General features: G+C 36.0%; 1 protein-coding gene across 1 annotated transcript in view; it reads right to left on the bottom strand.

The window, feature by feature from the left end:
- The window catches only part of Nhe3 (Na[+]/H[+] hydrogen exchanger 3), a 330,876-nt gene that overhangs the window by 129,458 nt on the left and 173,564 nt on the right, over positions 1 to 27,854 (bottom strand). The window contains exons 12-14 of the mRNA XM_090377696.1: positions 25,820 to 25,973; positions 20,644 to 20,698; positions 4,392 to 4,418 (exon numbers count right to left, since the gene is read on the bottom strand). Of these exons, the coding sequence (XP_090233822.1) occupies positions 4,392 to 4,418; positions 20,644 to 20,698; positions 25,820 to 25,973 (236 nt within the window). The remainder of the gene's footprint in view (positions 1 to 4,391; positions 4,419 to 20,643; positions 20,699 to 25,819; positions 25,974 to 27,854) is intronic.

Raw genomic sequence — 27,854 nt, 5'->3', positions numbered from 1 at the left:
TATTGCAGACTGTCTGCACTGCTCAGAAAACTTCATATCTGCTTGCACAATTACCCCCAGGTTCTTTTCATTCTCTACAACTGTCAGTATAGTACTACAGTATATACGTTACTCTGCGGTTACTGCTTCCCATATGTAGTACTTTACATATGTCAATGTTAAACTTCAGTTCCCACCCCTCAGCACATCTGCTCAACTTTTCTAGATCCTGTTGCAGCAGCGTACTGTCATTAGTGTCATTAGCAACCATGCCGACCTTCGTATCATCTGCAAACTTGGACATTAAGCCTGATATACCATCATTAATAAATACAGAAAACAACAATGGACCCAATACTGAAGCTTGGGGGGTCTCCACTATAACATTAGTCCCCAAAGAGCAGTATCCATTGATTACCACCCTTGTCTTCTCCCACTCAACCATCCCTTTATACATAGCAGCAATTTGTCTCCAATGCCACACTGCATCAATTTGTATAGCAGCCTTCCATGTGCAACAGTATCAAAAGGATTTCTAAGATCCAAATATAGGATAACCAAATTATTCTTCACATCCAGTTCCTTTGTGACCACATCATAGTATCCAATCAAATTGGTCAGACAAGACTTCCCCTTAACAAAACCATGCTGTGTCCAAGCTATAACTGAAGTCTTATCTAGGTGATCCTGCAGTGCTTCTTTAACCAGTGCCTCCATTAATTTCCCTGGAACAGAAGTTAAACTAACAGGTCTGTAATTACTTGTGTCGCCCTTTGATACTCCTTTGTGAATTGGAGTCACATTGGCACATCTCCAGTCCATGGGTACCTCCCCTGAGTCCAAGGAAGCTCTCATAATTATGGCTAAGGGTTTGCTTACTTCCTTTGCTGCCTCCTTTAATATAACTGGATAGATCCCATCCACCCCAGGTGGCTTTATGTTTATCTTCAACAATTTCTTCTCTACTTTGCTCTCAGTTATTACAAAATCACTTAGCTCCATGTTAGAGTTTAATAAACTTCTGGCACTCCCCTCATTGAATAACTCCTCATGTGTGAATGTAGATGCAAAATACTCATTCAGTTTATCAGCTACCTGACCATGATCAACAGGTGAACCATTGATATCAAGTGGACCAATCTGATTCACCCCCTTCCTTCCAGAGGTTACATAAGTAAAGAACTCTGTTGTTTATCGTTGCATCCTTTGCCAAAGATTTCTTGTAATCTGCCTTTGCCTGCCTAATCTCCTTTGTGACTTGGTTACAGACCAGCTTATATCTATCATAGGCCTCTGTGACCTGTTAATTTATGTTACCTGTTACCTGTGTTACCTGTTAATTTATATGTATCTCATGCATTTTTCTTATCTGCCACGTCTCATTAGTTCATCTGATATCCATTTAGGCCTAAACGTTGAACAATATATCTCTTAGTTGGTATGAAAAGCCTAGTAGTTTCCAAGATTAATTCTTTGAATACTTTCCATTTTGAATTTGCTGTTGGTAACAGCATCAGTGGTCCCACCGTATGTGACAGTATTTAAATTCTATAGAATTTAAATACTGTCTGAGACCACCATAGTCACCTTTACAAAAGCAAAAACCCTTCCCTTTACCCCTGATGGTAGTTACCTCTTTGAGAAAATCCCACTTCCACACACTGTGATCACTGCCACCTAGTGGTTCATTTATCTGCAGATTCTTAATGCATGAAGAATCACTGCTGATAATCAAATCAAGAGTATTACTCCCTCTAGTTGCCTCCTGAACATGCTGCTGTAGGAAACAATCATCCAATAAACCCACAAAAGCCTTGCTAGTGTGTGAGCGACCAATCCACAAATTCCAGTCAATATCTGGGAAATTAAATCCCCCATTATAAGATACTGATTTACTGGTGCACTATTTCTCTGTACAGTTGTTTATTATACTCATCAGAATTATTAGGCCTATAACACACTCCTACTCTCAATTTTGCTTTCCTAATGCTTATGTCACACTGAACTGACTGGACACTGCACTGTCCAGCCAAGTCAACTGGCTGCACTTCCTTGGATTTTGTGTTTCTTAACTAATAGCATAACCTCTCCTCTCTTCCTACCCTGTCTATTCTTCCTGTACACATACTCCCCAAATTCCAGTTCTGCATTCCTTATCTCTGTGTGATTCCTTATATATCTCTGATATCTCAACAATATCTGCCTTTGATGTTTTGACCAACACCTCAAATTCATCAAATTTATTTACCAAACTCCTAGCATTGATGTACACGAAAGTATACATGCTGTTGTCTGTTAACTGTATACTGTTAAAGGACATTATGTTAATAGCCATGAGTGAGTTCCTTAGATCATTAGAGATTTCAATAATTTTGAGAGTGGGGGAAATGTTTCTATCAAAACCGTCTCCCTATTTTCAACTATTCTGTTGCAACAGGCAGTTTCCTGAATCAAGCAACTACTGAACAAAGATTCTGTGAATGAGATAGAACCTTACCCATCATTGATGATATTTGTGCTGCCTTAAATTCATATTTCGCTGGTAATAAAAAATTTTATTCAATGATTCTTTCTGCTTATAGATTCAGGACAGCTGTGGATGTAGTTGTTAACTTCACCATAGTTAATATTTTTTGAAGGAATTGGAACCAAATATATTTTTGAGTCTACTGGTGCCAGTCAATTCTCTGGAATGGTATATTGATGACGTATTTACAGTATAGGGTTCAGAGGTGCAGCTCCTCCATTATCTCAATCCCTTCCTAGTTTTATGCAGTTTGTTTACCATGGAATTAGAAATGTAAACACTTTCATCATTTCTAGATGTTATGGTCCGATACTTAGAAACATACTCTGAATCCTCTGTTTATCGGAAACCCATGCATGCAGGCAGTTTAATTAAAAAATAAATTAATTAAAAAAATAAATTTACACTAATACTCTGGAAAACGAAGACCAAAGGAATTTATTGCTTCATTATAACTGTTTTATTGCAGCTGATGTACCAGTATAACAGCTACAAATGGGCTGTGCATCTTTTATGACAGTGTATGGGCTTGACCTTGCAATATGCAAATTTGTATCCATATATGTTATCCCAGTGCAGTACATGTCCCTAGGCATGAACACAATACTGTGTATGCTGTGTTTGATTGGGCATGGACACATTCTAGTTCTACTGCTGATAGAGATGCTGAGATATCTGAGGTAAGGGCAGACCTATTTGTGTGGACAGAAACTGTCTAGAATGTGGGGAGGATACATTCATGTTGTAACTCATGCCTGACTACAAGACTGACATTGCAATTCCATTTGGGTTCTCCAGGTAATAGGTTACTTTCAATGGTTACATCCTATATCTGAGCACCTTGCTAGCAATCCCAGTTACAGTAAAAATACTGTAGCTCCCTAGTAGGCATCTTCAGTCCATTAGTACTTTCCATAATGTACTTATGAAAGTACATAATGCTTGCTGAGATTATCTTGTTTCCTCTGAAACATAAACCATATGAAATTTGAAATTAAAATGCAATAAAATGAAATAAAATTATATGAAAGATTTCATTCAATATGCCACCTTATCAGTAATCACAAGGCTTCATTGAACAAAAAAAATCCAAAAGACATATTACAGCCTTCTGACCATAGTCAATCAGCATAATGTATGACATTTTAATGTTTTATAAGCAAAGGGTAACAAGAGACAGCTTCTGAAAGAAATCAACAAGCACAGTAACCTAATGTTCTTAGGGGACTGAAATGGTCTGGCATGACCAGGAGAAGTCACAACTAACATTCATATTTTGATCTAATGATAAAACTTTATTTTAAATATAAAACTAAGGAAAAACATTTAAATCACCTGCTTATAAGTAAATGTGTTATTAGTTTACTGTACTGCAAACATTGTTCTACTATAAATAAAATGTGGGAAATCACTGCAATAGAGTAAAAGTCATATATTAGATATATAGCTTCTTTCACATATTTATTTTTAAATAAAAGGAATTTGTAAAAATTAAACTGTTTTTTTTTTTTATTACTTTAAACAATTGTGTGCTTAATTTACAACTCATATAAAAACAACTTGAATACAGAAAAAATTGCATTGAATTCCCAAAGAATTTCATGTAAGCACAATATGAAATAGAATATATTAAGGGGGAAAGAAAAAAGCTTTTCAACAAATCAAGACAGATATATTTAATGTTAATAAGACATGTGACAACTATTAGTTGCAAAAGAAAGCATAAAGCAAAGATGTTAAAAAAAATTCAAACTTATGTCATAGAGAAATATGATGACAGGACAAAAAATTAAAATTATATTAATATTTAAACAATTAAAATAAGAGAAAGTAAGGGAATAATGGGGTGAATGCACAAATATATTTCCATAATGATTAAGCTTACCACCCCATTGTCCAGAGTGTTATACACCTGGAAACATGCAAAGAAGTTGTCAGTTACATGGTAGAGATTAAGTGATGATTAAAAGTAATATATATTATCAGAAAATTAGAACACAATCTACAAGAAAACCAAAAATCACTTAGAAAACAGAAAAAAAAAATTAAACTTTTAAGGATATTTCCTTGAATATAATAATTAGGAACTGCATTAAAAATATCCAAATGTGAACTTCCTCATTAGATTATAACAACTACTAATTTATCAAATATGCAAGATATTAATTACAAAAGAAAAAAAAGAGACTGATCTTCTAATGAACTGCTTAATGTCATTTTTGACAAAGAACACAAAAGAAAAATAATTTTGAGAAAGAAAAATAAAGGCAAGAATGCAAATTTTCTAGTATAAACTTAAAAATATACAAATTTAGATTCCTTAAATTTTTAGTGAAGTTTACAATTACAATGGAACCTGGCAAACACAAAATATTGAGAACTGTAACAATTATTTTATACTATCTGAATTTTGTGTTAACTGCAATTCACATCATAGTTAAATTCATGATACTATCAATAATGGGATATAATTAACAAAATAAATGATCACATCATTAAATGAATAAAAATGTGCAGTGTCGTAACATGAATGACATTTTCTTTCAATGTCAGTGACATAATACTACCTTTTTTGTAAAAGTTAAAAGCTTTCATCTGAATTGAAAATATCCTAGGCTGTTTTTCAGTATGAAAGGTAAGGTAAAAGCTATCCAACCTGACACGTTGTTGTTTTTGTTGGAGGCTTTACAGCGCAATGGCAGCTAAAAGCCATTATCAGCCAACTGACATCATGTGTCTAGAAACTTCCTGTGATTCTATCACTGCAAATATTCTTAAATATTTGTAGTGAAGTCTTAGGTGTTATTCCACTTAATGTTATCAAGGATTCTTGATTAGAAATAAATTCAACTGCCAGCTCTGCAGCTAAGGCATCTATCTACATTTTGCTTCAAAACAGGGACAGAAATTGCAGTATTAGGCAGCAAAAAGATGAAAGCGATAGACTGTAACTGTACATTTTTCACTTTTGGATGGGCAGAACTGTTATCAGTAATTGAAGTGATAATTGCTTATTTGCTCTGCTTATTTACATAGCAAGCTTTGTGCCATTCTAAATCTTCATAAGTTACTATATATAAATGCTTCCACTGCAGTTCAAACTTGCTATTTTTTCACGATTTATAATCAAAGAAGTTCAATATGATATTGCAGATTGCTTGCAGATACCTGTTTCAAATTGCAGGGTTTTCATTTTCAGCTATACCACATTCTGTCTACAGATTTTACTGGCCATTTCTGGAACAGTATAGGCCTGTAAGATGAATGAAAAGAAAAAATTACAATGAAAATGTATTACAGAAAGAACCAATAGAAAAACAAGAGCTCTGTGCAGGCAACATTTTTACTAAAAAATTAACATGAACCTGTGTAATACATCACAACAAATAAACAAATGACTTCATATAGCGACTCATATATAGCTATAGTGACTCATTGTATTATGTGCTACAAAAGGGGAAAGAATTGCAGATTAGAGGGTAAGGGGTATTTTTTGTTTATTGCACAGTACTGTAATTAGAACAATGTCATAAGATCAGAGTACATAATTGGTGACTGTGCACCACAAAGTTGTACAAACAGCTCTTTGGCCAATGGCAGCAGGAGGCATAAGGAGAGAAAAAGCTGAGGTATGCTTGAGATTTTCCATAGGAAAATCTCAAGGGGGTTTTGCATGTATCAAAGACATTGAGAAAAAAAGAGATGCAAAAATAATCTAAAATGCTATTTTGTGTTATCCAAAGAATTTTGCATGTACTCATTTCTACTAGGCCAAAAAATTTATGTTAAACAATATTTTGTGTAAACTATTTTACATTAAGTGAATATGCATTGAAAAATAAAGGCAACAGAATGGACCCAACATTCATTTTGTGTTAGCTGATACTTGTTACTTGGGTTCCGCAGTATATAAAAATATGAAGAATTCTACAGTCAAATTATACGAATTCATATATAACCTGTATCACTGTTTCAGAACTAAAGCATAATTAAATAAATACACCCTACAACAAGTAAGGGAAAGCATAAATCAAGCAAGATTTGGAGAGAAATAAAAAATAAAACAAACTCTGCTTATGAAAACTGACAAAATGGAGAGGACAATTTCTATATTTCAAGCTCCCGTGGACAAGAAAAAACTTCATAGAGTGAATTTTTATTTCATTTATTTTTTAAGTGTTTCGAAAAATCTCAGACCAGATCATCTGCAAATATCACATATTCCAACACTAAATTTCACATCATTAACCCTTTGCAATCCAATGTTGCTTCTCAAGCGAGATTGTAAAATTTCTCTTCCAGTCCAATGTTGTGTCAGATGCATCTTACTGGTTTGCCTATATAGCTTGTTTTCCTACTCTTGTGGTGTAATTATTGAACAGTCTTCTATTTGAATGCACCATGAATTGTCAAACTAATAGAGTAAGCTTATCTGTGAAAAGATCTAACCTCCCAAACACTTTCTAGTTCATTTCACAAATATATATGGTGTCAATCAAATCTCAACGATGTTCATTTCCACTTGCAGTCTGCCAAACCCCATGTACTTTTTCTGACAGAATCTCAGTTATCGGTTGATTCAACTACTGCTCATCTCAGTTGCCCAAACTATTCGCTGTATGATTCCTTTCGCCTCAAAGGTGGTACTTGTGCATATGTCCGTTCCAATATTTCCTGTCAGAGACTTGATAATTTGGAATCTCCTCTTTTCGATCTTCTCTGGCTTAAAATCTCTCTACCTCATTGTGTCAAATTCATATGTTGTCTCTACCGTTCTCCCAACTCTACTAATCACTTGGAGCTCTTTGACTTCCTCTCTTTGCAACATGACTTTCTCCAGTCCAACTTTCCTAACAGTGAAGTAATTTTCCTTGGTGATTTTAAATGTTCACAACTCCAGCTGGCTTCCGTTTTCTAGTCACACCAACCCAGCTGGTCGAGATGCTGAGGCTTTTGCAATTACTAATGACCTTGCACAGATTGTTCATTTACCTACAAGAATACTGGACAATCGTAACCAAACAGCCAACACGCTTGATTTTTTTCTCACAAACAACCCTTCTAAGTACACGGTCGAAGTGACTGGTCCTCTAGGCACCTCAGATCACAACTTGGTGATTGTCTCTTCTCCAATGGAGCCTTTATCTCATGGCTATTCCCATCCTGGTATTGTTTGGCATTACAAGAATGCAAAATGGGATGACATGCGAGATTTCTTTTATTCTTTTTCTTGGTCGTATTACTGTTTCAAAACTTCTGATGTCAACGTTTGCTCAGATCGTGTCAGTGAAATTATTCTTGTAGCAATGGAATTCTTTATCCCACACTAAACTTTAAAATCTCGTCCTTTATCTAAACCTTGGTTTTCTAATAAATGCGCTAAGGCTGTTCAAGAGAAGAACGTTGCATATCGTAATTGACTCTTTTCTAACTCTTCAGTTTCATTTTCTGCCTACATCAAAGCTCGCAACTATTGTAAAGCAGTTATTAATCAGTCCAAACTAGAGTCTGAACAGGCTAATAGTAGAAAACTTGCTTCTTGCCCTAATGGTAGCATTCTAGCCAAAGCTATTGGCCGCAACTTTTGCCCATCTCTGCTCCAACCTCTGTCCAAACTAGATGGTTCTATTGTCACTTCAGCCAAGGATAAAGCTGACCTGCTAGCATCCCATTTTTCTTCCAACTCATGTATTAATGATCTTGGTAAAACACCTCCCACCATTCCCAACACGCTCCATTCAATGCCTCCTCTGGTCTTCCAACAAAAGGGTTTCCGGAGTTTGGCAAATATTTATGCTAAGAAAGCTCCAGGTCCTGATGTTATTTCTCCACTTGTTCTCAAAACCTGTGCTCCAGAACTTATTCCTGTTCTTTGCCACCTTTTTCCTTCTGCTTGGAAATTTGCTCATATCCAGCCAGTTGCTAAAAAGGGTGACAAACCCCTCCCATCCAATTATCGTCCTATCGCAACTGCTTCTACTCTTTCTAAAGTAATGGAGAAATCAATTAACCGCCAACTCTTAAACTACCTAGAAACCTTCCGTCTGATCAATGATCGCCAGTATGGATTCAGTATCGATCCACTGGTGATATTCTGGCTTGATCAAAAGCCTTTGAGATGTCAAGAGCAAGAAGTTGCTCTTGACATCTCAAAGGCTTTTGATCGTGTTTGGCATAAAGGTCTTCTACACAAGCTTCCATCTTATGGATTGCCAACTGTTTTTTGTAATTAGTTATGCAGTTTTCTCTCTGATCGCTCACTGAGGGTGATGGTAGATGGCTCTGTCTTCTAACTTCTCCACTAATGCCAGTGTCCCCAAGGTTCAGTTCTTTCCCCCCACTCTTTTCCTCTTGTATATTAATGACCTTCTTCCATTGACTGGAAATCCTTTCCATAGTTTTGCCGATGATAGCACTTTGCATTCTACTTTCCATTTTGAAAAACCTTGCCCTGCTCAATTAGCTTCAACTTCTCAAATATCTGCTACCAATTCCTTAAATACCGATCTCCAGATAATTCTCCAGTGGGGCAAAGACAACTTAGTTGATTTCAATCCTTCTAAAACTAAGTCTTGTCTTATATCTTGCAAAAAAGGATTCTTCTGCTCCTATGCTTATCTTTGGTAACACTCCAATTTCTAGGCAAAATGATATATCTCTTTTGGGGATTATCCTGACTTCTAATCTCTCTTGGCACAAGCACATTACAAATGCTTCCCTCTGCATCTAAAAAATTTGGATTTTCTCTTTCGCTCTTGGCATTACTTTTCTTCCAAACAGCTGTTCACTCTGTACAAATTGGAAATCCATCCTACCATGGAATATTGTTCCCACATCTGAGGTGGTACTCCCAAAACCTTTTTTTTTTTTTACGAAAACCCCAAACATGAAAGGTATCAAAACCTATAGTACTTAGTACCGTGCATGGGTTAAAGGAGAAGTATGGGGGGAGGGGGGATGCCGGAAACTTTGCTCTAGAGACTAAACATGGGTTTCACCACTTCAAGCCTCCAATAAGCAAAGTGGTGGTATTTCACCGGTTGATGAAAGTCATCTACCACCTAGTGAAAGTCATCTACCACCTAGTGAAAGTCATCTACCACCTCTCTCAGGCTTCTAAATTTCATTCAGAAGAGGGCAGTTAGGTTAATTAATGATTCATCTCTGACAGAGTCTCTCCACTCGCTGTCTCATAGACATACTATTTCTGCTGAATGCCTTTTCTACAGATACTTCCATGGGTACTGTTCTTCCGAATTGGCTTCTATAATTCCCGCTCTCTCTTTCAAAACAGTCCGAACACGTGCCACCACCAGCCAACATCCATTTACTGTCCAACTTTTCATCTTCCTTGTTTATTCATTCAACTGACATTTTCTGGAACAACCTTCCTTCATATTTGTTTCTGAAAATTACAGTCTACAGAAGTTCAAGTCTAATGTCAACAAATATCTTCTTTCGTCTTCTCAACCTCGAACCCAAGCACGGTACTATAGGTTCTAATACCTCTCGTGTTTGGGGTTTTCATAAAAAAAAAAAAAAAAAAAAAAAAAAAAAAAGACTATTTATATTTCATATAAACAATTTGACAAACTAATCGAATTTAAAATTAAATTGTTAACAACTGGTCACTTTAGTTTTACTTTCAGCAGTGATGAAGAAATTTATGATGATTGTCAACTAATGCTGGCATGGATGGGAGACCAAGCAAGGTAAATAGTATTTCATTCACACATTTTCTCTTTACTGTTTTGAACTGTGGATTTCTTTTGAGTAATTCAAGTATTTCAAAAATCAAACTTGAATATTTTTAGATTTTTTTACCGATTCTTTGAAGAAACTGAGTGAAACAAATATTCATGCCAATGAAACTCTTTCAAATAAGCCACTTCCTGATTGTTCCATATGGTCCAACTAGGTTTTGGTTTCAATAAATGAACTAAAGGCTTTTTTTTTTTTTTTTTTTTGTGTGGTTATTGACATGGGACTATGAAAAAACTTCTATAAAAGAAGAAAGTCAAAGTGGTGGAAGAAAAGGAACAGTTTGGTATTGTGAGACATGCTCCAGAAAACCAGGATTGCATCCTGGTGAATGTTTTTAGAAATATCACTCACTAAAATTATACAAATAATAAATATTTAAAATGTGTAAAACATTTTTATAATATTTTATCAATCAGTTTTATATAATAGTAGTAGAGGAATGTGATGCAAGAAAGTAAGCTTATGTAGCATCAGCCAAAGAAAAAAAAAAAAAAAAAAAAAAAAAAATTCACACATCCATTTCATCTAAATGTTGGCCCAGTTCAAATAATAACGACTATTAATATTATTAACATGAGTTAATAGTAACTCATGTAAACTCAAAAATAAATAATTTTTGAAGAGCTCACATTCAGTATTTGTTTTAATCGTTTTCAAGCTGGAATGGAACCGGAAAAATATAAATAATGCTGGACTACAAAGGGTTAAAAAAAGATTATTTAATTTTATTTTGGTACTGAAGTGATTTGATGAAAATGGTATTATGTCCTGATTAAAAACATATCCTAGCTTTAACATAACATTATTAGAGAAATCAAATTTAAAAATAAATTTACCAGGATAAAATCTGGGGGAAAAGACAGTGAAGCCAGATCCCAGCAAATGACAGTATATTGGACAACTACAAGAAGAAAACTACTTCAAAATAAAAATACAAACTGCAATACTGTGAGACCAGAAGGTGCATAGAAAGAGGAAAGAACAAATTTAAAACGTTTGATTGTGTAGGAAGTATAACAAGAATGTAACACTTAAGCAATAAGAGTGAGACATGAACAATATCATCGGAAAAAAAAATCAATTATGATAAACATGGAATACTTGAAGGTTGTGGGCAAGGAATACATAAAAGAGGTGGAAATAAAAAAAGTGTGAAAAAACAACAAGAAGACAGATCTCACAATAGGTGTTGAGAAGTTATGAAAGTTGTTGAAGTCAGAAGAAAAAAAAAAAAAAAAAAAAACACAGAACAGGGCACATGTTCATAAACTTCTTTCCAGTTTATGAATAAATAAACTAATAATCTTTATTGCAATGAACTAGATTACATGTGCAACACATTACAATACAAATTAAATCACCCTCAGAGCTATTGATTCACAACTGAAAGAAATATTATAATACAACAATAAAATATATGATACTCATAAATGAGAGAAGACAAAGTAAGTTAAACTAAACCACTACATATGAGGAAAACAACATAAAACACAATTTTAAGACTGCACTTGAAATACTGTGTTCAAGTATGGAGAATGCATACAAAAACAAAAGACATCCAGCTTCTCAAAATGGTCCAGGGGTCTTAAAATAAGCAAGGCCCATAAACTGAAACTACATAGAAAGAAGTTTAGACAGGATTTTAGAAAGTTTTCTTTTAGCCAACAAGTTGACAATCGCTGGAATGAGTTACCGCCGTGGGTAGTTGAGGCTGGAAATTTGGGCAAATTCAAAGGTCAGTTGAATAATTACCCTCACCATTATACGGAGGGGGAGAGAGGATGAAGTGCTCAGTTTTCTCAATAGCTTCTCCCCTTTTATTCAGTTTACCTCGGAGGTGGAAGTGGATGGTACCATTCCTTTCCTTGATGAGTTGGTTCATAGGGATGGCCTCAGATGAAAACTAGTGTGTATAGAAAACCCATGTGCCAGGGCAAATATACACATTATAATATGCCACAGGCCAACCATCACAAAAATAGTGTTGTTAGGGCCTTATTGGCTAGGGTTAGGTCCCATTGTAGCACCTCAGAGGATAGAAAGAAGAGATTAAATGTGTCACAGCAGATCTCAGAAATGTGGGTACCTCCAGAGGACCTTGGATAAACATGTCCGGGAAGTGGGACATGGACATAGAGAGCCGTTTGTACCCATTGCCACTGCATACATTCTCTACTATCTGGGCTTAACTGAGCAAATAGCTCAGGTATTACACAGTTGTGTCAAAGGTTAAGGATCCCATACGTATGGAAGGTACAAGCTGGGTTGTATATGAGATAAAATTCCCAGATTGTGGGGAGTGTTACATTGGAAAAACAAAATGTCATTTCAAAAGATTCTGTGGGGAACATATTAATGTGATAAAGACTGCAGATTATGGGAAATCTGCTGTGGCTGAACATTTTTGGGAGAAGAATCACAAAATCTCTCCCAACGAAGCTGTTATTGTCGACCATTCACATAGATTTTGAAACCACAAATGGTTCAAGAGTTTGCGGATTTGCTCTTCTGAGCGTAACACTATGCTCAGAAGAGCAAATCTGCAAACTCTCGGATAAATCTTCTGAGCGTATCAGTTTTACAGTTGGTGTAGTATTATTGCAGTTATGAATGAATTTGAACATTCCCAACCCCAGAGGCCTGTTTGAAGTATTATCAATAATTATATCACCTTACTATCATAGTGCAATATATTCTCAGTGATCACTGAATTGTGATCATCTGTAATGGTCTATGCTGCATAGTTCACAGTATAAAAATGTCAAACACACTTTACATGCTAGAGTAATGGTAATTTGCATCTGATCATGCAAATAAGTGTTAAAGTAGCAGTTATGGGATGTAGTAATGATATCATGGAATTTCAGAAGGGCATGATTGTGGGTGCTTATGTGTTGGGTGCTTTCATATCTAAAACGGCATGTCTTGTTGGTTGCTCACAGCCCACTGTGCTTAGGACATACAAAGAATGGTGTCAAACTACTTCCTGCCAACAGAATTATAAAGGATTATGCAAGATGGATGTTCATGGTAAGCAAAGGGTACAGCATGTTGTACAGGCTCTCATTGAGAGCCTTGTCGATCAATTCGGCCCTGGAAAGATTGTTGCAAGGCTCAAGGGGTAGAATTTTTTTCAGCCTGGACTGTACTTGTTAACAGGAGAGATTGCTTCTACAGGGATGGGATACACTTAAATAGAAAGGGTGCAAGAATATTTGCTGATGCTATCGAGGCAGTGTTAGGTGGATCGGAAAACTGCTAGCTTGGGGGGAGACAAAGACCAATAGATTGACAGTAGCCACTGGCAGAGGTGAAAGAGATTCTTGCACTGCTTCTATTAGAATGAGCAGAAGCCTGAAAAACAAGATGCATGGTATTTCAGAGACTGCTGGGAGCCATTGTGGTACAAGTAAACACATGGGTTGTGTTAGGGTAGCTAAGCATAGAAACAGGTGCAGGTATACTTGCGTGTACACCAATGCTAGGAGTTTAGTAAATAAATTTGATGAATTTGAGGTTTTGCTCAAAACATCGAAGGCAGATATTGTTGGGATATCAGAGACGTGGTGTCACACAGATATAAGGGATGCAGAACTGCAATTTGGGGAGTACAACGTCTACAGAAAGGATAGACAGGATAGGAAGGGAGGAGGGGTTATGTTATTAGTTAAGAAACACATAAAAACCAAGGAAGTGAAGCCAGTCGACATCGCTGGACAGTGCAGTGTGGAGTCAGTTTGGTGTGACATAAAGATTGGGAGATCAAAATTGACAGTAGGAGTGTGCTATAGGCCTAATGACTCTGATGAGTATAATAAGGAACTGTACAGGGAAATAGAGTGGGCCAGTAAATCAGAGTGTCTTATAATGGGAGATTTTAATTTCTCAGATATTGACTGGAATTTGGGGGCTGGTTACTCACACACTAGCAGGACTTTTGTGGATTTATTGGATGATTGTTTTCTACATCAGCATGTTCGGGAGGCAACTAGAGGGAGTAATACACTTGATTTGATTATCAGCAGTGATTCTTCATGCATTAAGAATCTGCAGATAAATGAACCACTAGGTGGCAGTGATCACAGTGTGCTGAAGTGGGATTTACTCAAAGAGGTAACTACCATTAGGGGTAAAGGGAAGGGTTATTGCTTCTGTAAAGGCTACTACGATGGACTGAGACAGTATTTAAATTCTATACAGTGGGACCAACTGATGTTACCAACAGCAAATTCAAAATGGGAAGCATTCAAAGAACTTATCTTGGAAGCTACTAGGCTTTACATACCAACTAAGAAATATTGTTCAAGGTTTAGGCCAAAATGGATGTCAGATGAACTAATGAGGCATATGGCAGAGAAGAAAAATGCATGGAATACATACAAATTAACACATGACACAGAAGCCTATGATAGATACAAGTTGATATGCAACCAAGTTACAAAGGAGGTTAGGCAGGCGAAGGCAGATTACGAGAAATACTTGGCAAGGGATGCAAAGAAAAACAGCAAAGAGTTCTTTACTTATGTAAACTCTAGAAGGAAGGGGATGAATCAGATTGGTCCACTTGATATTGATGGGTCAAGTGTTGATGATCCTGCTCAGGTAGCTAACAAACTAAATGAATATTTTGCATCGACATTCTCACATGAGGAGTTATTCAGCGAGGGGAATGCCAGAGGTGTATTCAACTCTAGCAGTAAGCTACAGAATCTTGAAATAACTGGGAGTAAAGTGGAGGAGAAACTGTTGAAGATAAACACAAGAAAGGCACCCGGGGTGGATGGGATCTATCCAGTTATATTAAAGGAGGCAGCAAAGGAAGTAAGCAAACCCTTAGCCATAATTATGAGAGCTTCCTTGGACTCAGGGGAGGTACCCATAGACTGGAAATGTGCAAATGTGACCCCAATTCACAAAGGAGGATCAAAGGCTGACACAAGTAATTATAGACCTGTGAGCTTAACTTCTGTTCCAGGAAAATTAATGGAGGCACTGGTTAAAGAAGCACTGCAGGATCATTTAGACAAGACTTCAGTTATAGCTCAGACACAGCATGGTTTTGTTAAGGGGAAGTCTTGCCTGACCAACTTGATTGGATACTATGATGCAGTCACAAAAGAACTGGATGCAGGGAATAACTTTGATATTATATACTTGGATCTTAGAAAGGCTTTTGATACTGTTGCACATGGAAGACTGCTACACAAATTGGAGCAGTGTGACATTGGAGGCAAATTGCTGCTATGGATAAAGGGGTGGTTGAGGGGGAGAAGACAGAGAGTGGTAATCAATGGACACTGCTCATCGTGGACTAATGTTATTAGTGGAGTCCCTCAGGGCTCAGTGTTGGGTCCATTATTGTTTTCTGTATTTATAAATGATATTGATGATGGTATATTGGGCTTAATGTCCAAGTTTGCAGACGATACAAAGTTGGCAGGGTTGTCAAGGACACTACTGACACTATGCTGCTGCAACAGGATCTGGAAAGGTTGAGCAGATGGGCTGAGAGGTGGCAAATGAAGTTTAACATTGACAAATGTAAAGTACTACACATGGGAAACAGCAACCCCAGAGCAACGTATCAACTCTGTGGTACTACACTGACAGTGGTAGAGAATGAAAGGGACTTGGGGGTGGTTGTGCAGGCAGATATGAAGTTCTCTGAGCAGTGCAGACGGGCTGCAAGAGTAGCTCATGGAGTATTGTCAATGATATACAGGAATTTTTCCAGCAGGGATAAGGAGGTGATTATTCCATTGTATAAGGCGATGGTCAGGCCACACCTAGAGTACTGTATACAGGTCTGGAGACCTCATTTCAAGAAGGATGTAGAGCTGCTGGAACGAGTACAGAGAAGGGCAACAAGATTAGTGAATGGAACAAAGGGGTGCTCTTACGAAGAAAGGCTTAAGTTTTGCAAATTACAGTGTCTGGAGACTAGGCACCAGCGAGGTGATCTGATAGAGGTGTATAAAACCTTGAATGGTTTAAGCATGCTCAATGCTGATGGGATTCTTCCTCTAGCTCAGAAAAATCACCTGAGAGGGCATAAATTCAAACTGAGGAAAGACAGATGTAGGATAGACGTGCGGAAATTTGCCTTTAGCCAGCGGGTGGTTGGTTGGTGGAACAGACTTCCATCCCTTGTGGTGGAGGTTGATAGCCCAAATAAGTTTAAGGCTCAGCTGGACAGGTATTTTGAACGAACAGAGGGGTGAAGTGGAAGTGGGTTTTTTTTTTTTTTTTTTTGGCTGATGCTGCATAAGCTTGCTTTCTTGCATCAAATGCCTCTACTAATGCTAATACCAGGTCACTGTGTGACAAGTTTCCACTGCAATACAATATGGGAAATGCAAGAACAATATCCCAAATGCCAATGCGTTGCACACTCAGATGTACGAGGTTCCACGGCAGACGATCCAACAGACACCCTCACCTCACTGCTGATCAGTCAATGGTGAATTCAGTGTTGTCAACATCATGTTGGTTGCTGGAGGACTGGAAATGAGCGTGCTGGTCGGATGAGCCCAGATACCTGGTACAACATGCTGTTGTTGTTGTTTTGGTTTTTAGGAGCATTAGCAACTAAGGCCATATTGCTCCGGGATATGCGGTGGTCATTCCCTGACCTTTCCGCATCCTCCGTATTTGGTGGTGACGGGCTCAAACTCCGGTCTAATCCAAAAGCGTGTGCTACGCACTGCTGCTCCTTCCCACCTGGCTACGGAGGCCCCATACAACATGCCAACAGATGCCATCATGTGTGATGCAAGCAACATGAGTCAATCAACCTATCATGCATAGTGCCCACTATTCAGGCAGGTGGTGGTTGTTTAATATGGGGCATGCATTGCTTGCAAGAACTAAGACTGCTGGTGCATATGGACTAATGTTTCATTGGTGTACTGGCAGCTTTTAGGTGACCACATGCACCCTGCCACATTGCATTTTTTCCTGGACAGAAATGGGATTTTCTAAGACTATAATGCACCATGTCATCAGGCCTGCCGCGTGCACGAGTGGTTCGAGGAAAAAGAGTGGAGCTATCAACCATTTTGATTGGCCTCCAAATTCACCAGGCCACAATCCAACTGAACACCTATGGGATGTTTTTGAATGGGCAGTGAGGCGTATGAACATGCAACCATCATCTATTCTGACAGTGTTGAAAAAGCCTTGCAGGCAGCATGACTGTGATCCCTACAGACATCTTCAGACACCTTGTGCAGTCAATGCCTACAGGAATAGCAGCTTTTATCTGAGCAAACAGTGGTCTAACACTGTATTAGGTAGTCTGTCATAATCCAGTGACTACTGAGTGTATATCAATATACTGTACTTTTTTCTTTCTTATAACATAATACCTGTACTGTACATAGAAAATATACAAAATAAAATGCAATGTATACATTTAACAAAGAATCCATCAGCCAGTGGCTACTTTGCATCATTTGGCCAATCTAATACTAATCATACTGTATCAAAAGCACAATTTTTTATTTATTTAATTTTTTCATTCACATATTCTCCCATTACATCATTATATTTATAGAAAAATCATTCCCAATATGAACTTTTGATTTACAGACTACTTCTCATGAACAGTGTTAAAAAAATCATGATGTCACTATACAATAAGCAGGCAACAGGTGAAACAAGAATTCAAATAGATTCAAATACCAGTAAAGGCATTAATTACTTTATTTTAAACCAACTGTTAATAGATGAAAATACAGTTATATGTATATAATGTATGATGGGTTGTCAATATGTATTTACTCTTACTTAGAAATATTTGAATTAGGGATTTGATATTATGCATATAAATACACATCTCTTAAGTTTATGTATTTGTTTTTTTAGCTGCACTGGTTACTGAAACAGAGCCATGAATACAGAAAGAGGTGGTATGCTGGAGAAGATTCAGTTCTGATACATTACAAAAAAATTTCAGCATTTGGAAGACAAAGAAGCACAACAAGTAGTAGTAGCGGTAGTAACGGCAAATGATGCAAGAAAGCAAGCTTATATAGCATCAACCAAAAAAACCCTACACAGTTCATCCATCTGTACCCTCCAAGAATTTGTCTAGTTCTTCCTTGAATTCATTCAACCCATCCATTTCCCCAACAACAGATGGAAGCTTGTTCCAGCAATCAACCACCCACTGGCTGAAGGTAAACTTCTGTACATCTATCCTACAACCGCCCCTCCTCAACTTCAATTTATGCCCCTGATGTGTGTAGTCTTGGCAAGTGGAAGAATGCCATTTAACATTTAGCTTACTCAATTAATTCAGGTCTTTAAACACTTCAATCAGATCTCCCCCACAGGTGCCTAGTCTTGAGATGCCACAATTTGCAGAACGGAAGCCTTTTTAGATAAGAGCACCCTTTTGTTCCCTTCACCAGTCCGGTTGCCATCTGTTCCAGGAGATCAACATTCTTTCTAAAGTGAGGCTTCCAGATCTGTATGCAGTAGTCAAGATGCAACCTAACCATAGCCTTATACAAAGGGATAATCACTTTCTTATCCCTGCTAGCCAAGTTTCTGTATATCATTAACAAAACCCCATGATAACATATCAATCATAACATCAGTACTACTTGTTGTTGTTATTTGGTTTTCAGGAGCATTAGCAACTAAGGCCATATTGCTCCGGATATGCGGTGGTCATTCCCTGACCTTTCCGCATCCTCCGTATTTGGTGGCTCACGGGCTCGAACCCAGATCTAATCAAGAAGCATGTGATACACACTGCTGCTCCTGCCCACCTGACTACGGAGGCGCCAAGTGCTACTTGAAAAGATTCCATCCACCGAAGTGCGTCTTTTTTCTCAAATAATGTGATAGCATTATTTGAATAAAATAATGTCTCAGAAGCGAAAAACAATGAATGAAGAGACTGGTACAGACTGACTTTTCTAGCAGCAGTTGTTTCATGATGCATATTGAAATGAAAAGTTTGGCTGACTGGACATTCCCTTTCACCCTGTCAAAATTTTTTTCAATAATAAAGTGCAGTAAAGATCCATGACCCCAACCTTTCATAACAGGCTAAGGAAGTAATGAAAGTCCAAGTGCAATTTCCCTGGACAACTGAAAACATGTGACAACTTTCACATACAATGTACTGGACACCAATAGGTCAATATCAGAGGAAATAAAAAAACATATTTCCTCTGAAATTATGTGGCATGCACATTCTAAACAAAGTGTAAAACAATGGAGGAAGAATTTTAAGACATTTTGCAACTTTATGTAAGGAGCTCTCAGTCAACAGTAGGATGCATAATTCCATCTGGCCAAATCACTGAGAGAGCATTTGTAAAAAGATAAGTGACAGTTTTACTATTTGCCTTTTGAAAGTAAATATTGATAATCTATGGCATCCAAGCTTATACATACAACTTATACAACAGCCTAACAAACTATATTATTAATTTCATGTGGTATTAATATAATAATAACCTTAAGGAAGAATTAGAAAAATTCTTAGAGGGATGGACATGTGATGTGGAAAGTTTTTTTTTTTTTTTTGTTTGATGCTGTATGAGCTAGCTTCCTTTCATCACTTGCCATTACTAATACAAGTCTAGGAAGCAATATGTAAGAAGTATGTGAAGATGTAGATAATATGCTCTGCAATATTTTGAAATGGATAATTCAAAAGAATGAAATGTTTCAAGCAACTCCCCTCCCCATTCAGGTAGTTTTTCAAGATTCAAAGACCACTTACAGTGCACACCTGCCTAATGGTTTTTGGGCCAAAGCATTAAATACATGTGGTTCCAATCTCCTTACTACCAGAACTCTGTGTTCACTGCAATTCTTTTTTTTCAAAGATGAAATTGAAGTTCAAAGGATAAAGATTTACAAATGTCATTTAGAAATGGCAAAACTCACAGGCAATACTTCCATATTGGGACAAAAAAAAAAAAAAAAAAAAAAATTAAGAAGTGATTTCAATGATGGCAGAGTTCAGTACATTAATTCCCAAGTGGAGGGAGTACTTTGAAAAGAGCATTCTACAACATTAGGCAAGTTAGTTAAATGAATCTGTTTTTAAATATATTCTCAAATATATTTTAAATATATTTGAGAACATATTTAAATATTAAATAATGCAACTGGATTTAAGCAATATGAAATCACTTTATAAAAGTACAAAAACCCAAACAACTCGCTACACACAATAACGACACTTTTTGATTTTAATTTCTGATTTCTTGTGCAATACGGATCCAAAACTGTTGATATTTTTAAAAAATCATATGAACAAAGGTCAGTTTATTTTGACATAAAATATTCAAACATCTATTAAATACAGTTTACAATGTTCATTAACTTCATTACAGTAATTTGCTTACAGTTTTTGCAGCACCACCAAACTGTAACATTTCTTGTTCTTCCTCAACTCCAACCCTGTGTACATAAAAACTTTCTTTCAGTGCAAAAATTATGTAGGTAATATCTAAAATTATATAATCAGTTTTCATATCTCAAGAAATTCATATATATTAAAAGGCATTAAAGTCAAGGAAACAAGCAGTTACAATAACAATGTCAGTTTGAGTAAAACCTTAAATTTCATCTTACATTAATGTAAGATTTAAAATACTGAACTAAAAAACATTGTGCAGTTGTAATATCGAGATAAGAATGTAATTAGAATGTTTTTCCCCCTTATAAAATAATACAAATTCAGGATGTCTAATATAAATTTTTAATACGTTTGAAAGAATGTATGGCATTTAGAGTGCTTATATTCTAATTTACATGTGAGGTGAAACTATTTTGAAGGATATCCCCATATACAGTAGAATTGTCAGTTATTCAGAATAATTTGAAAAGCTGATATATATATATATATATATATATATATATATATATATATATATATATATATATATATATATATATATATATATATATATATTTTTTTTTTTTTTAAACGGTAGTACAGTAAGTGCCGGTTATAGTGATCTGTTTGTAAATTGAATTTTGATTCTAATAAGCAAAAGATCTAGTTTACTACCTGTTTATAACAGATTGTACAAACAAAAAGCCCAATAAACCGAAAACTGCAAATTGTTTTGTTTTATGGTTGTGACTTCTAGAATTCTATGTTACCTTCATAAATGTATAAAAATAACACACACTTCTGGGTTTTCTCGAAAACCATGAGTGAATTTCAGATTAGTTTGGCTCCAGATTGGGTAAGAATATCTGCTTGAAACTGCGATTTATTATTTTTCTCAATTTTTTACAGTAAAATGTGAATGAAAAGAAAACAAGTAGTTTTAACATTGCAACGAAAAACGGAAATTATTAATAGAATTAGAAAAGGTGAAATTTTAGGAAATCTCTCCAAAGAGTTTAGTGTGGGACTTCAACAATTTACAACATCAAGAAAAATTCCAATGCTATAAAAGAATTTGTGTTGATTAAGGGTAGTGAAGGAGGATCTAGCAGGAAAAAGACTATGTTGAAACCTGGAAATGCCGCTTTAGAGAGTACACTTTATTTGTGGTGTCTTCAGAAGCAAAGTTTAGGTGAACCAGTGTCTGGCCCAATGTTGTGTGAAAAAGCATTGGATTTTAACACCTCAATCACATCTTGCAGGTGCCTAGTATCCAAACCCTGAAATTTGCAGAACTGAAGCCTTTCTCGGCAAGAGCACCCTTTTGTTTCCCTCAATAATTTTATTACTCTTCTCTGCACCTGTTCCAACAGATCCAAATACTTCCTAAAATAAGGCTTTCAGACCTGTATGCAGCACTCAAGATGTGGCTTAACCATTGCCTCATATAATGGGATAATCACATCCTTATTTATCACTTGCAGCAAAATTCCTGTATATCACTGAGAAAACCCTGTCTGCACTGCTCAGAGAATTTCATATCTGACTTCACAATTACATCCAGGTCGGTCAGTTTTATTCTTTATTACCCATATGGTAACAATACATTTGGTACATTAATTTGGGATTACTACTACCTATATGTAGTATCTTGCATTTGTCAATGCTGAACTTCATTTGCCACTTCTCAGCTCATCTGACTAAATTTTCTTGATCTTGCTGCAATGGCATACCCTGATTACTGTTATTAACCAAATCACCTGCTACAGACTTATACATGCCTGATATGCCTTCATCAGTATCATTAATAAATATAGAAAGAGAACAATGGGCCCAGTACTAAACCTTGGGACTCTGCTAATAACATTATTAGCAAAGTACCAAGAAGAGCAGTGTCCATTGGTAAACACAGTCTTTTCTCACACAACTGTCTCTTTATCTACAGCATTAACTTGCTCTTAATGCCTCATTGCTCCAATTTGTACAGCAGTTTTTTTTTTTTTTTTTATGCACAAAAGTGTCAAAAGCTGTTCTGAAATCTGACTATACAATGTCAAAATTACTTTTTGCATCCATTTCCTTTGTTACCAATCAGAAAGGACAGACAAAATTTACCCCTAACAAAAACATGTGACTAGGATAACTGCATTCCCCCACAGAGATGGTCCTGCATTATTTCTTAAACAACTAACTCAATAATTTTCCCTGGAACTGAAGTCAAGCTAACAGATCTGTAATTATTTATGTCATTCTGTAATCGCCTCTTTGTGAATTGGGGATATATTAGTACATCTCTAACCCACAGGGACCTTCTTTGAATCCAAGGATGCTTTCATAATTATGGCTAAAGGTTTACCTGTTTGCTGCTTCCCTTAATATAATTAGTAATGGCCGCATGGTGAGAGAAAGCCTATGGCTTATGCTGCACCAGCCAAAAAAAAACCGAATAAAACAATGATAAAAAAATAAAAATAAATAATAATAAAAGAAAAGGAAATTAAACCCATCATCCTATGCGCTTCCCTGAGCCGAAGGTACTATCCAGATGATCTTTGAATTTCCCCAAACTGTCAGCCTCTACCACCCATGTAGGCAACTTATTCCAGTAATTTATAACTTGCTGGCTAAAATAAAACTTCCTGCAGTCCAATCTAAATATTTCCCCCCTGTAACTTGAATTTATGTTCCCTAGTTCTAGCATCATTTATAACCTTGAAAATTTCGTCCTCATTCATTTTACTGATGCCTCTCAGAGCCTTAAACACCTCGATCAAATCTCCTCTAAGGTGTCTAGTTTCCAAACTCTGCAACCCACACATTCGAAGTTTTTCTTCATAAGGACGCCCTTTTGCCAATCTTACCAGGCGAGTTACCCGTCTTTGCACCCTTTCAAGAAGTTAGATGTCTTTCTTTAGGTGTGGTCTCCATACTTGAACACAGTATTTCAAGTGTGGTCTAACAAAAGTCTTATATAATGGGATTATCACGTCCCTATCTCTACTTGCAAAAGTTCGATAGATCATCGGTAGGACACCATGGGCCTTCCTGGCAACCTGTTTACAATACTCAGAGAATTTCATGTCTGACCATATAGTAACACCCAAGTCCCTTTCCTCCAGTACTGGGTTTAGTTGAACTCCACCAAGTGAATAAGTTATTTTGCGATTACTGTTTCCAAGGTGTAATACCTTACACTTTGTTGGATTAAAGCATAGCTGCCATTTTTCTGACAATTCCTGAAGTCTATCTAGGTCTCTCTGAAGAAGCTCAGCTTGACAGTGATCATTAACTACTCTACCAATTTTAACATCATCTGCAAATTTAGACATCACGCCCTCTATCCCTTCATCGATGTTGTTTATGAAAATTAAAAACAACAGTGGTCCTATTACTGATCCTTGGGGAACCCCACTTCTTACATCAACCCAATCTGATGAATAGCCATTTATCAGAACCCTCTGCCTCCTGCCCTGAAGCCATCCTGCTATCCATCTAAGGATTTTCCCAGTGATTCGAACCTGTTCCAGCTTATAAAGCAAATGCTCATGTGGGACTGAGTCAAAAGCTTTGCTGAAATCTAAATAAACAATGTTGAAATTATTCCCTAAATCCAGCTCTTGAGTGACCCTTTCAAAATAGCGAACCAGATTTGTTAAACATGATTTTCCCTTTACAAAACCATGCTGAGTATCCTTGAGAATTTCAATTCTATCCAAATGATCCTGAATTCCACCCTTGATCATTGCCTCCATGATTTTCCCTACCACTGAAGTCAGACTGACAGGTCGATAATTTCCCACTTCTCTCTTAGAGCCACCCTTATGTATGGGAGATACATTGGCACTTTTCCAATCCAAGGGAATCTCCCCAGAGTCTAGTGATGCTCATATAATTAGCCTCAACAGTTCAATGCACTCACTTGCCACCTCCCTTAAGATTATAGGGTATATTCCATTAACTCCAGGAGCCTTACTGGCCTGTAGGCTCGAAAGCTTTTTCATTAAATAATCTTGCGAAATTTCAATATCATTAATTACATATTTTTCAACTTTGCTCCCACAATTTCCCATTGCCACAAAAGGTTTTTCATTTGTAAATATCGATGCAAAATAACTGTTGAGTTCATCTGCAACGGCAGCTGGTATATTTAATACTATCCCCTTTCCCTTATGTAAAGGTCCGATCTGGTTTGTCCTGTTCTTCTTGGCATTTATATATGTGAGGAATTCCTTATCCCTCCTCTTTCCGCATCCTCCGTATTTGGTTGTGACAGGCACATCATGGTTGTAATGCATAATTGCTGTGCAACTGCATTGACCCATAAATATTAGTTACAGTTATAATTAATAACTTCCTTTCCTTATTACTGATATAAATAAATATATATATATATATATATATATATATATTTTTTTTTTTTTTTAACAATTTTAGAATACTTTTATTATTTTTTTGGTCAAAATGAGGGAATGGAAAGGGAAGATAGATAATTGAACAAGCAGTGTACTACTTGTTCAATCATCTACCTGCCATCTCTCATCACTATGCAGAATAATGGCCTCCATAATACCATGTAAGCAAGCCTCAAAATTACAATTTATAATGGGACCAGCAACAGCTATATGGAGGGTCTCTAACCATGAGAGATGGCGTCATCTCTCATGGTTAGAGACCTATAGCCGTGTAGGAATGTTGACCTACACGGCTTCTTCCTCTTCCTTTTTTTTTTCCACCAGACTCAATGCACGTATTGTTGTATATCTGCTAACTTCTAGGATATAAGAATGGCTGTTGTTGTTGTTGCTGCTGCTTCAGTCTAGGTTGAAAAAGAGGTCTGTACAACTCGAAGTTCCTTGTATGTCATTTATTCTATTTTCTGTATATTTATTCTTATTGCTTTTATTACTGTACTTTATTTCTTTTATTTGATTTTATTTATTCACTTTTAATATCTTTTATACTTGCAATAGTATTGTTTCCTTTATTTAAATGCCTATATATTCTTATTTTTTTCTTCTTATTATTATTTAACGTTCAGGTCAGTGGTTATAATATTTTTATCAATATGAGTATACCTGACACCCGAGACCTCTTCTGTTAAATATTTCAATTGGATAATTCACACATACAAATTATTTTGCATGCATCAGTAAATCTGAATACTTCTTTCAGACAATACTTACGGAATGCCAAGCCAAGCTAAAAGTTGTGTTGTAGATCCACCACATACTATAACAGTGATTATCACAATAAGTGATGTTGCAGTTAACATTACATGCCTAGATTCAGAAATAGTGTTACGAATGGCAAGAGCGAAGGCAATAGCTCCTCGAAGACCTGTAGAAATAAATATGCATCAAATTAATATTATTTCAGAAATGATCAATATGTTATTATTATTATTACTCGGCCATTCTATGTCAATTTAACCAGTTTTACAAAATTTTCCAGCAGAATAGCGAAATGTATGCCAAAAAAGTAGATTTTGTGGTCAATTAGTAAAATAATATTGGCAAAATATGAAATGTAATGTTCCATACAATGTCAGTTTTATGTGAGTGAAGGTCATTTCAAATAAAGTGCCTGGAAATATATAAGTAGGCACTGTCATATGAGTTTCCAAGTAATTATAAATAGAGTTTATAACAGACGGTGGCTTTAATAAAAATCCACAATTTCACAAAAAACCTTTCTGGCACAGGTCCAAGAACACATGATTGTTATATAATTGTTATGTATACATGAAAGCATGATTATTATGTAACATGTACCACAGTTTAATCTAGACAAATTCAAAATTAATAATTTTTAAAACAGTAGATTCATTGTAAAAAGCCTCACATATACAATGTAAAGGTACTGCTCAACTGAATTTCATATCTGCCACATCAGACATATATCTATGTACCTTTGCTTTAAGCTGCATCATATTGTTGTAATGAAATAGTTTTCTGTACAAAGATAATGGGTGTTAGATCATTAAAAATATTAAGATTTGATGTCAATTATCTTCTTTTTTTTTTTTTTTACTTTTTTTATCTTCTGATATACAGTAATCTGCCACCAACTGTGGGGTATATGTTCCTGAAAAGTAATGTCCTGTAAACTAGTTGGCAAGATGAAGGTATCATACAAAATGAGCGATAGGGAAAAAAAAAAAATGTTAATAAAATATGAAAAAAAAAAAACCCAGTACACTTCATTCTCTATTTATACAACATAAGGAACAAGGCTGACAATACAATAAGAAAAAAGATAGGGGTGTAGTTCTGAACATATCCTAATGCTAGGTTAATAATGTACAGTGTAGCAGTACAGTACAACCTCACTACTTTAGACTGCTTTTTATTTTTATGTATGTAACAGAGATTTTTTCCTAAATGAGAACTTAATGATGGTTCCAAACTTTTTATAGAATACTTTCATAATTATCTGTATTTTAAAAATAAATAAATAAAAAATAAATGAAAACGATTAATGCACTAAAGAATTTTGATTATAATCAGATTATTCATTTGAAATTTTATCAAGCGACTATGGCAATATCAGGTGCTTTTCTTACCTCCTAATGTCACTTTTCAATAAAAAAAAATGCCACAGAAATTTTTTTATTGAAAAGTTTTTTGATAATAAGCAAAACATGATGAAGTAAGGCATTGGCATTATATTAAAAATTATATTATAAATTATAAAAAAATAAAATTATAAAAAGTGCTATTTACAAATGGGCTGCAAGTTGGAAAGAAGAATAAAATGATGCCGTTATCATAAAAGCGATAAAATGATGATGCCGTTTCATACCATGATTACATGGTATAAAAGGTGAAGTTAGTCAAAATATGTTGTGCAACAATGGTAAAAAGGGTATTAATTTGGAGAATGTAACAGTGTGGGCAGATGGGTATTAAAAAGGGGGTTGGCAAAAGAGAAGCAATATTTGCTCTGAGTATACTGGCAGAAAGAGCCAAACACCAGCAGAACCTATTTGTCTGCTTCATTGATTTAAACAAAGCCTTCGATTGCTTGAAACATGATATCCTATTCCAGGTCGTGAACAAACTAAACATCGATCCCAAGAACTAAGGATACTACGATTACTATACCTTGAGAAAGAAGCAGCAATCACTGCAGAGGGAGAAAACACAGACTATGTACAAATCCAGAAAGGAGTGAGGCAAGGACGTGTTTTGTCTCCTATGCTGAAACCATTATAGATCT

Source organism: Mastigoproctus giganteus, chromosome 1 (genome assembly GCF_048544385.1).
Source record: "Mastigoproctus giganteus isolate SK-2022 chromosome 1, ASM4854438v1, whole genome shotgun sequence".
Lineage (NCBI taxonomy): Eukaryota > Metazoa > Arthropoda > Arachnida > Uropygi > Thelyphonidae > Mastigoproctus > Mastigoproctus giganteus.
This window is presented reverse-complemented; position numbering and strand designations above follow the sequence as displayed.